The sequence below is a fragment of the Bombus flavifrons genome, chromosome 3 (assembly GCF_040668555.2).
Source record: "Bombus flavifrons isolate JBK064 chromosome 3, iyBomFlav1_principal, whole genome shotgun sequence".
NCBI classification, from domain to species: Eukaryota; Metazoa; Arthropoda; class Insecta; order Hymenoptera; family Apidae; genus Bombus; species Bombus flavifrons.
The window spans coordinates 18,476,326-18,488,868 of NC_138444.1; the positions used below are offsets into that span (position 1 = coordinate 18,476,326).

The 12,543-nt window shown below is 39.5% G+C and overlaps 3 protein-coding genes across 7 annotated transcripts in view; 1 reads left to right on the forward strand and 2 right to left on the reverse strand.

The window, feature by feature from the left end:
• Positions 1 to 83: 83 nt before the first annotated feature.
• Positions 84 to 2,678, reverse strand: LOC138178201 (guanine nucleotide-exchange factor SEC12). Its single transcript, XM_069109786.1, has 4 exons — positions 2,290 to 2,678; positions 1,815 to 2,194; positions 1,049 to 1,743; positions 84 to 969 (listed from the first exon to the last, which is right to left on the reverse strand). Exons 1-4 carry the CDS (start codon positions 2,425 to 2,427, stop codon positions 884 to 886), a joined length of 1,299 nt encoding a protein of 432 aa, XP_068965887.1. The 5' UTR covers positions 2,428 to 2,678; the 3' UTR covers positions 84 to 883.
• A 32-nt stretch (positions 2,679 to 2,710) lies between these two features.
• ND-51 (NADH dehydrogenase (ubiquinone) 51 kDa subunit) lies at positions 2,711 to 5,924 on the forward strand. 2 transcript variants are annotated; one of them, XM_069109784.1, is made up of 7 exons: positions 2,711 to 2,845; positions 3,030 to 3,097; positions 3,189 to 3,857; positions 3,946 to 4,178; positions 4,278 to 4,481; positions 4,575 to 4,768; positions 5,597 to 5,924. In XM_069109784.1, the coding sequence occupies exons 1-6, from the start codon at positions 2,797 to 2,799 to the stop codon at positions 4,759 to 4,761; spliced, it is 1,410 nt and encodes a 469-aa protein (XP_068965885.1). In that variant the 5' UTR covers positions 2,711 to 2,796; the 3' UTR covers positions 4,762 to 4,768; positions 5,597 to 5,924. The 2 variants fall into 2 exon arrangements, with proteins under 2 accessions (XP_068965885.1, XP_068965886.1); XM_069109785.1 differs by having other exon boundaries at positions 2,712 to 2,845; positions 4,575 to 5,924.
• The window catches only part of LOC138178199 (pseudouridylate synthase RPUSD2), a 178,061-nt gene continuing 171,243 nt past the window's right edge, over positions 5,726 to 12,543 (reverse strand). For all 4 annotated transcript variants that reach the window (XM_069109780.1, XM_069109781.1, XM_069109779.1 and 1 more), the window contains 2 exons: positions 10,975 to 11,151; positions 5,726 to 10,332 (listed from right to left, as the gene is read on the reverse strand). In XM_069109780.1, the coding sequence (XP_068965881.1) occupies positions 9,577 to 10,332; positions 10,975 to 11,151 (933 nt within the window). In that variant the 3' untranslated portion in view covers positions 5,726 to 9,576. The remainder of the gene's footprint in view (positions 10,333 to 10,974; positions 11,152 to 12,543) is intronic.

A 12,543-nucleotide genomic window follows, 5' to 3' on the forward strand; every position in this document is an offset into this window, starting at 1 on the left:
AATAAAAATTGAAATTTCAGTTTAGAAATTCAAATTTGGATCTTTTAAAAAAAAACGGAAGAGGGTAAGTAAAAACGTACAAGTTTGATTTTCAACTTAACAAAGTATATTTGCCCAATATTTGTTCTATGGCAACGTTTTCCTTAAATGGAATATTACTGTTTCCTATGAAATGCATTATAAAATTGATAAAATTTCATGTGATGCATGCGTACTATTTATTCGTGACCAGTTTCGCTTAATCTAAATTTCAAGGTGGACCGATCACGATATGTTTCTTATCCGAACATAGTGATCAAAGAATGGAATAAAACTAAAACTTTAATACTATGGCGTATACATAACATTTCACACTCGACATCTATATTCCATTCTACACGTGAGCAATGCACAGACACAATTCACATAAATGCAATAAAAGTCAAAATGAGCTGAGCCTTCTGTACCAAAATAAACCGTATAAATTGATCTTAAAGTGTAAGAAATATGTGAGAAGAAAAAGTAGCTATTTTTGTGTCCAAGCACAAACTTATTTAGAGATATCTATTTACAATTATGTTTATCAAAGAATTTATCTAATGTAGAGTAGTTACTCATCGCAGCATCACTTCATTTGTTTTAACATTAATTGAACGAACGAGGTTCTAAACGCACGGACAATCACGCATGTGAATTATTTACTACTGAACAAATTATAGGTAGTAATATCTATTGTCACAAAAATCGTGCACACGTGTTCATAAAATCGAACAGATTATTACACCTTCCTTTCTGTACTATCAATAACATTTATAAACTAAAGAAACACACCTGTGAAAGTTCGATGTATGATATTAAAAAACCCTAAACAAAGTACTTAGTATTAAAGGTATATTCTCTCAGGTCATATTCCGAGATAACTACAGAAGATGAACGCTCCACAAATACTAAGGACAATCAGTATAATGACGAACCAGAATGGTAGTGTGTCTATAACAGAAAAAATTGTCAAACGTTAAGATTGTCAAAACGATATAAGGATGAATAAAAAGATTATTTAATTACTTACGTCTAAACGGTATGCTATGTATACAGATTTTGTTATCCACAGAAATGCTGACAACCGCAGTTTCAGTGTTACTAGCAATAGTAGGACCATCTAACTTGGTTGGTAAGAATTCTAGGCCAGTTACAAACATACTATGTGCACCAGGTACGTGCAAAGCTCTCCTCAAACTGAATGCAATGTATATATCCACGCTACCAGAGAACATTGTTCCAACTGCCACAAACTTTCCATCGTCCGAGACTGCCAAAGCAGACAGGGTTTCTTTATATGGTACCATCTTGACAACACTTCCAGACTCCACATCCCACATTTGAAGAAAACTAATATTCTTTCCAACCACTGCATTGGAGAGCATAAAGAGTTGAGCTTTTGATTTGTCCTCCTCCAGCTTCCTAAACCTGCACCTTTTATACATATATTTCAATCCATTTGGGGGTGACCAAGTTAAGTCCTTGGATTTAGAACCATTGCTCACATTCCATAGAAATGCTTTGCCATCCTTTGCTATGCTTGCGATCAGTGTGCTGTCTGGACTGAAGTCTATGTCGTCTATTTCTTTCGTGTGAGCATCTAGATCATGTAGTTTGTGTAATTGTGGAAATTTCCATAGTCTTATATGACCATCCGTGCCACCAGTGACCATGAATTTTCCATTTGAATTTATTCTAACGATCCTCTGAAGTGGTTCTTCCTCGCTGTAGAAATTTTTCATATTTAGAGCAATTATTTTAGGAAACTTTGCGCATTTTTATAAAAATATAGTTACCTGAAATCTGTTTGTACACTATCTGCTGGCTTTACTATCAATTGAAGTTTCTTGCTCTTAATGTTTGAATTGTCATCCTTAACTTCCTCTATCCTTTCTTCAGGCATAACAGTTTCTTCTACTTTATCTATGTTTTTTCTGTGTCTAACGCCTTCTTTAGAATTGCTGCTGGCTCCTTTGACAACCTCACCATTCTTCACGCTCACCACTTTACTACTCACATCGTACAGCTGACAGTGACTCTCTTGACCAGCTGCAATCCATATCCTCTTTTGATCATTGTACGTTGTACAGTTCATAACAACACTGGGACCTGTTTCATGCCTGGTCACTTCTTCCGCAACGAACTGAGATCCATTGTGAGACAATTCAAATATTTCCTGTTCATGAAGAATGATTCAATTTAAACAAATTATGAAATTACTCTCATTTTTGATATGTATGTAAGAATGACTAAAAAAGAAGGAATTCTTACAAAGCCATTAGCAACCCCAGTCTTCGAGGATCCTCCACCACCACCGACCAAGATATGCCTACCCGTCAACATTTGCAGCGTATACAGCGGAAAATTCACCCTGGCCAGCAGGTCACAATTATTTCTCCTGGAAGGCATATTGTTTCCAATTGTTACACCAGGACAAACGTTCTTGCTTTCGTCACTGTCGTCTAGACAGGTGTCTATTGATAGCCAAGGATCATGACTAGGCTAGAAAACCGAACTTCCGTCGAGTTTCCCAATTTTTTTACAAGTAGCGAACGACAGTTACGGGACTCGAGTCTCGCTCTCGACTCACGCACGCACGCTCAACACGGTTACGGTAAGTCTTTCATAAAAACAGACAACTAGACGACAAAACAGTGATGAACACGTATTCAATCCTGTACTACTTTGTTTCTTGAGCGCGCTGCGAGATGGCTATACTGTGATCTTCTAAGTAGACAGCTCGATATCGCAAATTTCTGCAAGATCGCAAACAGCAAGATGGCTGGCACAATTGTACGTTGTTTTCAACTCCCAAGGAGACAATTGGGTAAGATTTGATATTATTGTGTTTGATTTGTAACCATATTCACGACGTTCACGTCATTCAAAGCCAACCACTATGCAGGGAATATCGATGTTCCGATGCTTTTCATATTTAAGAAGAATTTTGACGTTTTACGTTGTCATTGAAAGGAGGTTATGTAATAGAAAAATTTGGTTATGATTCTAAGGTTTCCTTGGGTCACCGTTGTGTAGCCAGCAGCAAAGAACATTTGCCGATGCCGCGCCCGAAGGGAAGGTGCGTGTATTTTATTCCCGCTTTAATTAGTGTTTGTCATATTAAAATAAGGTAAATATGGAACGATTTGTGTTATTATCGTTTTTCTTAGAAAAAGGGTGGCCCCCTGGCTGACCAGGATCGTATCTTCACAAATTTGTATGGTAGACATGATTGGAGATTACAGGGTGCTCTGAAAAGAGGAGATTGGTATAAGACCAAAGAAATTATAGAAAAAGGTGCAGACTGGATCATTAATGAGATTAAGGTATCTGGTCTGAGAGGCCGTGGAGGTGCAGGTTTCCCATCTGGCATGAAATGGTCCTTTATGAATAAGCCCTCTGATGGAAGACCAAAATACCTGGTAGTTAACGGTGACGAGGGTGAGCCTGGCACCTGCAAAGATCGTGAAATTCTACGCCACGATCCACATAAGCTAGTAGAAGGTTGCTTAATTGCTGGCCGTGCTATGGGAGCTTGTGCAGCTTACATATATATTCGTGGTGAATTTTATAACGAAGCGTCAAATATGCAAGTCGCCATTGCAGAAGCTTATCAGGCAGGCCTGATTGGCAAGAATGCTTGTGGCTCTGGCTATGATTTTGACATCTTTGTGCAAAGAGGAGCAGGAGCGTACATTTGTGGAGAAGAAACTGCCCTCATTGAATCCATCGAAGGAAAACAGGGAAAGCCTAGGCTAAAGCCACCTTTTCCAGCCGATGTTGGATTATTTGGGTGCCCTACCACTGTCACAAATGTCGAAACCGTCGCTGTTGCTCCTGTATGTAATTATCATATATTTAACGCTATTAGGAAATACACACATACGTAGAAAATCTTAATTCTAAAATAGAAATTTCAATATATAGACTATATGCCGACGAGGCGGAGCGTGGTTTGCGTCATTCGGTCGTCCACGCAATCACGGAACTAAATTATTTAACATCTCGGGACACGTGAACAATCCATGCACTGTGGAAGAAGAGATGTCCATTCCTCTGAAGGAACTCATTGAAAGGCATGCTGGTGGAGTAATCGGTGGATGGGATAACCTGTTAGGTGTGATTCCGGGTGGATCTTCCACTCCGGTTATTCCCAAAAGGTACTTATACATATTTGAATACCAACTGGGAATAAGAGTCTATAGCACATATTGGTCAAAATTGAGTTAACAGCTATAATTACTCGTATGATGTTGCAGTGTGTGCGATACAGTGTTATTGGACTTCGATGATCTCGTTAGAGTACAGAGCTCATTTGGTACCGCAGCTGTAATCGTGATGAACAAACAGACTGATATTATTAAAGCTATTACGCGTCTTATCAGTTTTTATAAGCACGAATCTTGCGGTCAGTGCACTCCGTGCCGTGAAGGAATAAGTTGGATGTATAAAATCATGAGAAGGTACAAAAATAGTTCTATTTGTTAGCTCTTTTTATTTTATCTAAAAGAGAAATAAATTATATATTGGAAATCATGTAATGAATATCTGTCTAGGTTCGCCCAAGGACAAGCGGAAATGCATGAGATAGATATGCTGTGGGAGTTGACCAAGCAGATTGAAATGCATACCATTTGCGCTTTGGCGGATGGTGCAGCGTGGCCAGTTCAGGGACTGATCAGACATTTCAGACCGGAAATAGAAGCACGTATTCAAGAGCGCAAGCAAGCAGTGTCCAATTAAAATAAAGGTAGAGAAATTAGAAACCATTGAACTTTGCAATATTTGTCCACCGCAAAACAGTCGATTGTAGGAAAAGCAAATATATATATCTGTAAAATATTGTACTTATTTGCAGTATATATAAGTCGAACTTTGCAAAATGCGGTGTTGTTGAATTTCCTATATAATTTTGCCGATAAAAGTCATCTTCAACTTTTGATAATCTAGTAAATAAAATAGGTAGAAAGAATGTAATTTGTCTGTATTAATATAGAAACAGACGTAATTTTTCAAGATAATTCGATAATTTTTTACATACTGTACTAAGAGGAAAAATAATTTGGTAAAGCGCGTGATCCGAAAGTATTCGTTCTCTAATGGAAATTGGACGTGAAACGCGATACTTTACAATATCTTTATAATTTGAAGAATATCGGGAAATTAAAATAAAACTAAAGTAAAAGGTACTCAAAGAGAATTGTGATTTTATTTCAACGATAGCGGAATCCAAGAAAATAACAGCTTCTAATCTTGTTTGAAATAACATCGATCTTATTTGTTCTCACTGAAAATCCGGGATACAGCGAACGCTAAATCATAGCACATAATGTGACAGTTCGTTCCTGTATATTTGAACAAAATGTACAGGTTGATCCGATTACTAAATTTTTAATAAATTCCTTACTCATGGGATACAATTTTAATTATGATTCAAAAATAATGACAGAGGAGATTACCTAACACCGTTACTAAATCATCCTGTACATTTCAACCTCAAAGTAATAGTATGTAACATTTTTATCGCGTCAAAATATGTATTGTATACATTATTCTTTCTTACATCGAATATTTTCAGAATGCAAAATATCATGTTTAAAATATTCAATACTATTAAGTACATTTTTGGATCGAATAAAGTGAAGAAGGCGTGTGAAAGAAGATGGAACGACTACGATGAAACAAAGATCGACAAGAAGATAAAGGGTACATTGGCACACGATGTGTATACCGAACGATACTTTACATTTATTCGTTCATTATACAAGAAAAAAGTTTTTCTAGCTCTAACGTTTCCGCTGACTACGGATACAGACAATAATGTCGCTCAGATTACAGTACAATGTGCGTATACAATATACAATATATATATATGTATATACATACAAAAGCGTTCGCTCGATTTACAGACCGATGTCTTTTTCTTTCATTCCCTCTCTCTCTCCTTCTTTCTTTCAACACACACACTCACACACACACGCACACTCTCTCTCTCTCTTTTGCTCTCTCACACATTCTCTCTCTCCCCCTTTTTCTTCTTTTGTCTCTGTGCTATCAAGTCGAGACTGTCTTTTGGAGTTTCTCCTTTCGTCCTTACTCTTTTCTCTTTTTTTATTCCTTTTTTCTCTTTGTCTTTCTTTCATTCGATATATATTCGAGAGTTAGTTCTTCCCTTCTTTTTCTTTTACTTAAATAAAATTAAGCTAGCTGTTACAATATCGGGATAGCTTGCTATATTGTTTTTTTTTTTTTCTTTCATTTCGTCTCTCGCCGCAAGCTATCCCGTTGGGTTAGTAAGCGCACACACTGTCTTTTATGATAGGTCCGTTATTACGTTATCTCCTTCCTACGTCTATCTATCTAAAATCTCTGTTCACTGATCTCTGTTTTGCCTGTTGCTTACAAGAATCCGGAGAGGTAACGAGAACTGTTTTCTCTTTGTCTTTTCATGTCTTCTCATCCTGTTCCATTCTCTCATTCGATAATTTATTTAATAGCTCGCGATTATTACAAAGCTTTCGTATAAAAGATGGTTTTTGTTCCCTTCTTGCGATTTCAACTTTAACGTTGTTGGCGTTTATGTAAACCGTGTTCTCTTGAGCACGTCTTCTACCGTTAGGATCCACTTTCTTCCAACTTCCTCTAAAACTTCTCCAAAAGAACGCAGTTTATGAAACCGAGTCGCACGAATCGCATAATTCGTAACATCAAAATCCGCTTGAAACTATCCATTCTCCGTGTATTATTCAACGAGCCATAATAAGACAGATTACCAAATGATATAAAATTTGAATGAAAAGAATCGACCAAAGCTTCAGTGAAAGGGTTCGTACGATCTTCTATCAGAAGAATAAAAATGAATAGAAATGATACAGCGGGATGTAAAAGGATATGTGATACAATCAAATGACAACAAGCTTCATCTTTGGCCCAGAATATAATTCTTTCAAACAATTAAAAGATCCGAAAGGTTTACCATTCTCATCACCTCTTCCAGATATCCCGAGCACGAGATAAAAGCTTATGTATAGCCCCGCTAAAGGAGACGAACGTGACTCGTAGCAAAATAATGTACGACGTTAATCTCGTTATTTCACTCGCTCGATTGTACTTGTTGCAAGTCCTGCCACTTGGACGCGGTCTTATACGACGCGCGGGAACAAGGTACACGTACACGATATGGCTTGAAAGAAGCTCTCTCTTTCCCTCTCTCATACATATACACACACATACATTTATTATTTTTCACTCCATCTCCGATACACTCGCTCTCGTTCGCCGGACGCGCTCGCGCTCTTTGGCATGATCGTTGGCTATATCCTCCTGGCAAGATCACGCTTATTGTTGGAGACCTCTGCCGCTGGACCTGCGCCACTATTTAGTTTCCTGTATATATAATCAGCCATAAAAATAGACGCGTCTCTATTGCAGTTTCCTACGTCAGCCCCTTGTCTGCGCGGTTCTCGAGGATGAACGCTGGTCGATGATGATTCTTAAACATTCTTGACCTTTTCACAGTAGCAACAGAATAGTAAATTCAGAACGAACGATTTAAAGAACAATTATCTCTTTACCCTTGGAATTTTTTGCGTTTCCGGTATTGCATATAAAAATACGTACTTTTAACCTTTTATAAGAAATAAATATTAATAACGTTATTTGATAACATTCGAAGACCACAGATGAAAAGACCCAAGTATCTCAAGCTATGTCGTTAAAGGATTAAACAATTTTCGATCACGATCTTGTCTTTTTTATTCTAGTTTGCGTCATGAGCGTTTGTGAAAGAACAAGTGGATGGATGGTGATTGTAGAGATTTCTGGGACGGTTGTTAAAGGTAAGACGTTGTTGAAAGTATGATAAAGTAGATGTTATTAGTCGTAGAATTGAATTTCGCTGATCTACGGGCTTCTGGGTAGCTTGGATCAGGGAATGACGTTACTGTAGCTATTCTACGTTTAGATAATCTGATTAAGAAATACACGGAAGATCGTTTGCCATAGTTACGGAAAGGTGACTGCAGGCGTTTCTAATTAAGGGAATGAGGGTAGATCGCTTTGCGTTAAGGGGTTTGCGCTACTCTGTAATACAGTTTCCATGATACATTTCAAAGTTTCGTTATATCTCTCGATTGATAGAATGAAGCATTTGTTACATAACTGATAAACATTATTTAATTCCCTTTGATAAAAGGGAAAAAGGAAACATAAAATAGCAATCATCTTCGTTAAATGGCGTTACTAATTGTCCATGATATTTCGAAGGAACTATTTCGATCTTGCATATTCTACCAATAGAAAGTAAGAAAAAAAAAAAAAAAAAGAAAAAAATAAGCAAAGAACGAACTCTTTTCGTTCGCTGGAAGAAGATCCATAAAAGGGACTGGGTTTCGAGCGTGCTTTCCTTCGAGATCAGAAGCATAAAGATTCCCAGTCGCAGGGGACCCGAGTAATAGAAAAGACCGTCGGCTTTCCTTGTTCCTATCTGCATCATAAATCAAGGACACGTACGATAACGATCCATTCGGGCTTTCGCGGTTGACAGTTGCATCAATCTTCTCTCGTGCGCGCACCAGTGGCAGTGACTGTTCGACCGACCCGTTTACAGAACCGATCAGGATCGTTTCGTCGCCCCGTGCCACGTTGATGCTTCGATCTTTTTACGCTATTCGTCGGTGCATCCTGGACGAGAATCTATACTTCCCCATGGGATAACCACAATACCACCGATTCAGATCGAATCGCGCGAATTCTAATCGACGCTACGTTATTCTAAATGAGAATTGTGTAACGGTTCTTAGGAGGACAAAATTATGGGCAGTGATGTCACATATCTCGTGGAATAAGTTTGATAACGAAACGAATGAAATTCTATAAGCAAATTTCACGAACTATAAATCGTTCGATTATCCTCTTTAACGTAAAGTTGTAAAATTATAAAAAAAGATAATCTTGTACGATGTACGACCGTCGCTTCGTATCGACTCTCTAATATCAATAGCGAGTAAATTACGGTGTAAAAGGAGTTGGCGAACAGCACTCTACCCTGTGCAGCTCTGTTCTAGATCGATCGCGCGTCGCAACAACGGATGAACGCGTCAGGGATCAAGGACGGCCTGAAACGTTCCTCGAAGATTCGTCGGAACACCTGCAGGCTGTCTCACGCAAACTTTCGCTTCGTCTCGAGCCAATTAACGCTGTGACGCTCATAGTTCGCCATCCATCAATCTTCCTCGTTTATGATCTACGACGTTCGGAATACCACGGGTGAACCTGCCATTCGTTGAGAATCATCCTGGAAACGATCCCGACAGATTCACCGCGATATTGCCAGCGCGAAGAGCCTCGAATATCAGCGCAGACCAGACGCGACACCAATCTCGGAGGACCAACCGAGAGGTCTCTCGTTTGTTCGCGAGTCCAGCGACCTGGTCACAGGGATGGGTACATGTACGATGGTCGAGATCGCTCGCTGGCGGATGGAAGGCACGGGGTAAGGATATCAAAAAGGGATACGAAGGGTGATGACAGCTCGTTTCGATGCTTCGTGGACCGGAACTATCGGTCTTCTTCGGTCCAGTCGCTGGCTGCCCAAGCCGGAAGTGGAGTCTCATATTCCCAGCCTGGACCGCAGTAGCGCCACGCGTGCAGGTACATGACCAAATCGGATGGTTTCGGGTCTCTGTACTTCACTTTGCACTCGTAGCAGTGCGGATCTACCGTCATTTTGTCGTTCGTGAAACTAGAATCTGGCGGCTCTGATCCAGTCTGCGTGCCTACCGTCACCTTCAGCGATTGTTCCTGTTGTTGTTGCTGTTCCTCCTCGCCTAGGCCAGGCGTCGAGGATGGAGAGGATCCATCCTTGTCGTTGCTCAACGACACGCGTTCCTCTATGTCTAATTTCGGCTTGAACAGACTCATCTCCGAATCTCCATCCATGCCAAGCCAATTTTCTGCGTTGTGGATGCTGATCAGATCTCTGACCAGCTCCTGATCGGTCTTCCCGATGTTACCACCCTTTCCTTTCTCAGGACCAAATACAACGTGATTGTAGAGAGGATCGTTTACCACTGGGTAGCCCAGGTATTGAAGATGGACACGGATCTGATGCATTCGTCCCGTTTGAGGCTTGCAGAGCACCACGGACGACTTGCCGTTGTAGCTGAGGCGCTTGAAACGGGTTACACAGTCCTTCCCTTTCTCGGAGACTTTGCACACGCCTATCTTGTAGGATACTACCTCGATCGGCTCGGAGCAGACCACTTCCTCTTCGGGGAACTCGCCTTCCACTCTGCAGACGTATTGCTTGTGAACCTGAAATAAGAATTTATGCGTTGATCGTATATTACTAGATTATTCTAGGTTGCAATTCCTCCTGTACGTTTCTCAATTTATCTTTCAGGACCAATGGAAGTTAACTTTTAAAAGGACTGCCAGATTGCGATAATTTTTCTGATATCAGTGCGATCTATTAGAATATTCGATTCTATAGGAAATGGGACAACGTATATATCGTATTCTAAAAATTGTGCTTACCTAAGTACCGACCTCGCTCTTTCAATATTAAAATTAACATTCCGTTGAGAATCTTATAACACGACTTTACGTAAATCTCTACTCAGTTATTCGATTAAATAATAAGTTAAACGTTATCTAACTTTTCCACTAAGCAATTAATATAGCAGTAATATAGCAATAGCACTTATGAATTACATATACTACTGAAAATTATTACGAGACGAATTCGATTCTCTTTTAGTATCAAAGTTGATATTCGATCGGGACCATTGTAAATAATATCTCGTAAAAGTAGTAAATCTCTACAAAACACGAAACGCTATCTAACGTGTCTTTTTGTTCTTATCCAATCCGGCTCTAACGGTGTTGGGCAGAATTTATTGGAAAAGCCGCGGATCCAAGCAGGTTTCCCTCGCATAACACCGTTACGAAACGAACCTGTCTGTTTCTTATTTGGTGCTCCATCTGCCTCGCTTTCTTCGGCGTTCTACCGAAAAGGAGAATACCGCTGGTCAGTCTGTCCAGCCTGTGGATTGTCCTCAGGTTCTTCAAATTGTATTCCTTCGCCAGAATGAAGACTACCGTGTTGTGTCGGTATCGTCCGCACGGGTGCACCTGCAATTCCAGGATCGGTTCGGTTTATTTGCCGAGAAAACAGAACGCGAAGCGGAAAAGAGGACGAGGAAGATGGAGGATTGTGCAATTGGTCGAGTTACGCGTTACGGTTAAAAATACTCGGCAAGGAGAACGAGAAAAGCGGAATGGGATTATTGTATTATTGTATTTACAGACACCAGAAGTGTTTCTGCAAGAGGTGCTCCTCTCTTCCACCACGAACATTCTTCGACCATTTTAGCTTCTAAGCTAATCGTTTCGTTATCCAACATTGTTATCCGTTTGACTGTTAGAGTATTCTTCGTTTGAAATAATTTTTCTTTCACCGATTTACTATTTCTCGGGTAATATTTTACGATCACATACCATACGAATCAAGTCGCAATTGAAGCGATACTATAATATTTCGTAGCACATCCGAATTCTTGCGCATAATAAATTTTCACAGAATAAAACAACGCAGCAATGATCATTCGTCTGTGATAATCGCGTGATTTTCCCTCTACGATTACTTTCTATGTTTGATACAGAGAATTTCAATAAAACACTGACTACGAATTAACGTAGAATACACATTATATGTTCCAAGTATAAAGACAGTCATGAAAAGAATACTCGAAACCATTTCAAAAGCAAATCTCCACAAATCTATTCATTTATCGGTTGACCATGTTTGGCATTGAAGTAAATCGATGCCAAAGGAACATACTCTGAATAAAACGAACGATTTCTACAAATACGATTAGCATTTGAATTAATATATTGGCAATCCCATTACTTTTCAACCGGACTGTGTACCGTGGACTATGTACATCTCTACGGTCAATACCATTAAATTAAAAATGCTTTCCACTAACCACATCATTCACTAGACAAACTGACACAGGACGTACAACGGGTAAACATATAACGTTAGTGAAAAGCAGCAGTCTTGGCGGTATACGATCGAAATTCGAAGCTAAGCGCGATTGCATGACGCCATTATGGTACCAACGATGGTTAGGGCAAACGATTTGACGCGAATGCACGTGCAAACAGGCTGCCTGCATGCGACGTCGACCAATTTCTCCCAATTCGAAGAGAAAAAACCGATTGACTCTATGACAAAAGGGAATGATTCGATGATTGCGCGTTCGTGTCAGCCGCAATATGGGCACAATGGTTGATCCGGAATTGTCGCGTTGAAAAATGCGATTAGAAAGAATTTCTGGAATGAGTGGAACGCCTACAATGGTTGAAAAGAATTAGGTTTCGATTTGTATTTATATTAAAAATATAACGATCAGACTGTGCATCTCTGTGCATTTACGGGAAATTTAAAAGCGCGAAAGTACATTTTTGTGTCTTAAAATCTCGTGGCCGAAGAAGTTGAAATGGAAGAATTTACGTTAC

Excerpts from the sequence above, each read along its gene's own strand:
- ND-51 (XM_069109784.1), top strand. The coding sequence starts at position 2,797 with ATGGCTGGCACAATTGTACGTTGTTTTCAACTCCCAAGGAGACAATTG. Across the intron at positions 3,858-3,945 it reads AAACCGTCGCTGTTGCTCCT|ACTATATGCCGACGAGGCGG; the intron begins GTATGTAATTAT and ends TTCAATATATAG. Across the intron at positions 4,482-4,574 it reads ATGTATAAAATCATGAGAAG|GTTCGCCCAAGGACAAGCGG; the intron begins GTACAAAAATAG and ends ATATCTGTCTAG.
- LOC138178201 (XM_069109786.1), bottom strand. The coding sequence starts at position 2,427 with ATGCCTTCCAGGAGAAATAATTGTGACCTGCTGGCCAGGGTGAATTTT. Across the intron at positions 1,744-1,814 it reads AGTGTACAAACAGATTTCAG|CGAGGAAGAACCACTTCAGA; the intron begins GTAACTATATTT and ends AAATTTCTACAG. Across the intron at positions 970-1,048 it reads ACATAGCATACCGTTTAGAC|ACACACTACCATTCTGGTTC; the intron begins GTAAGTAATTAA and ends TTTCTGTTATAG.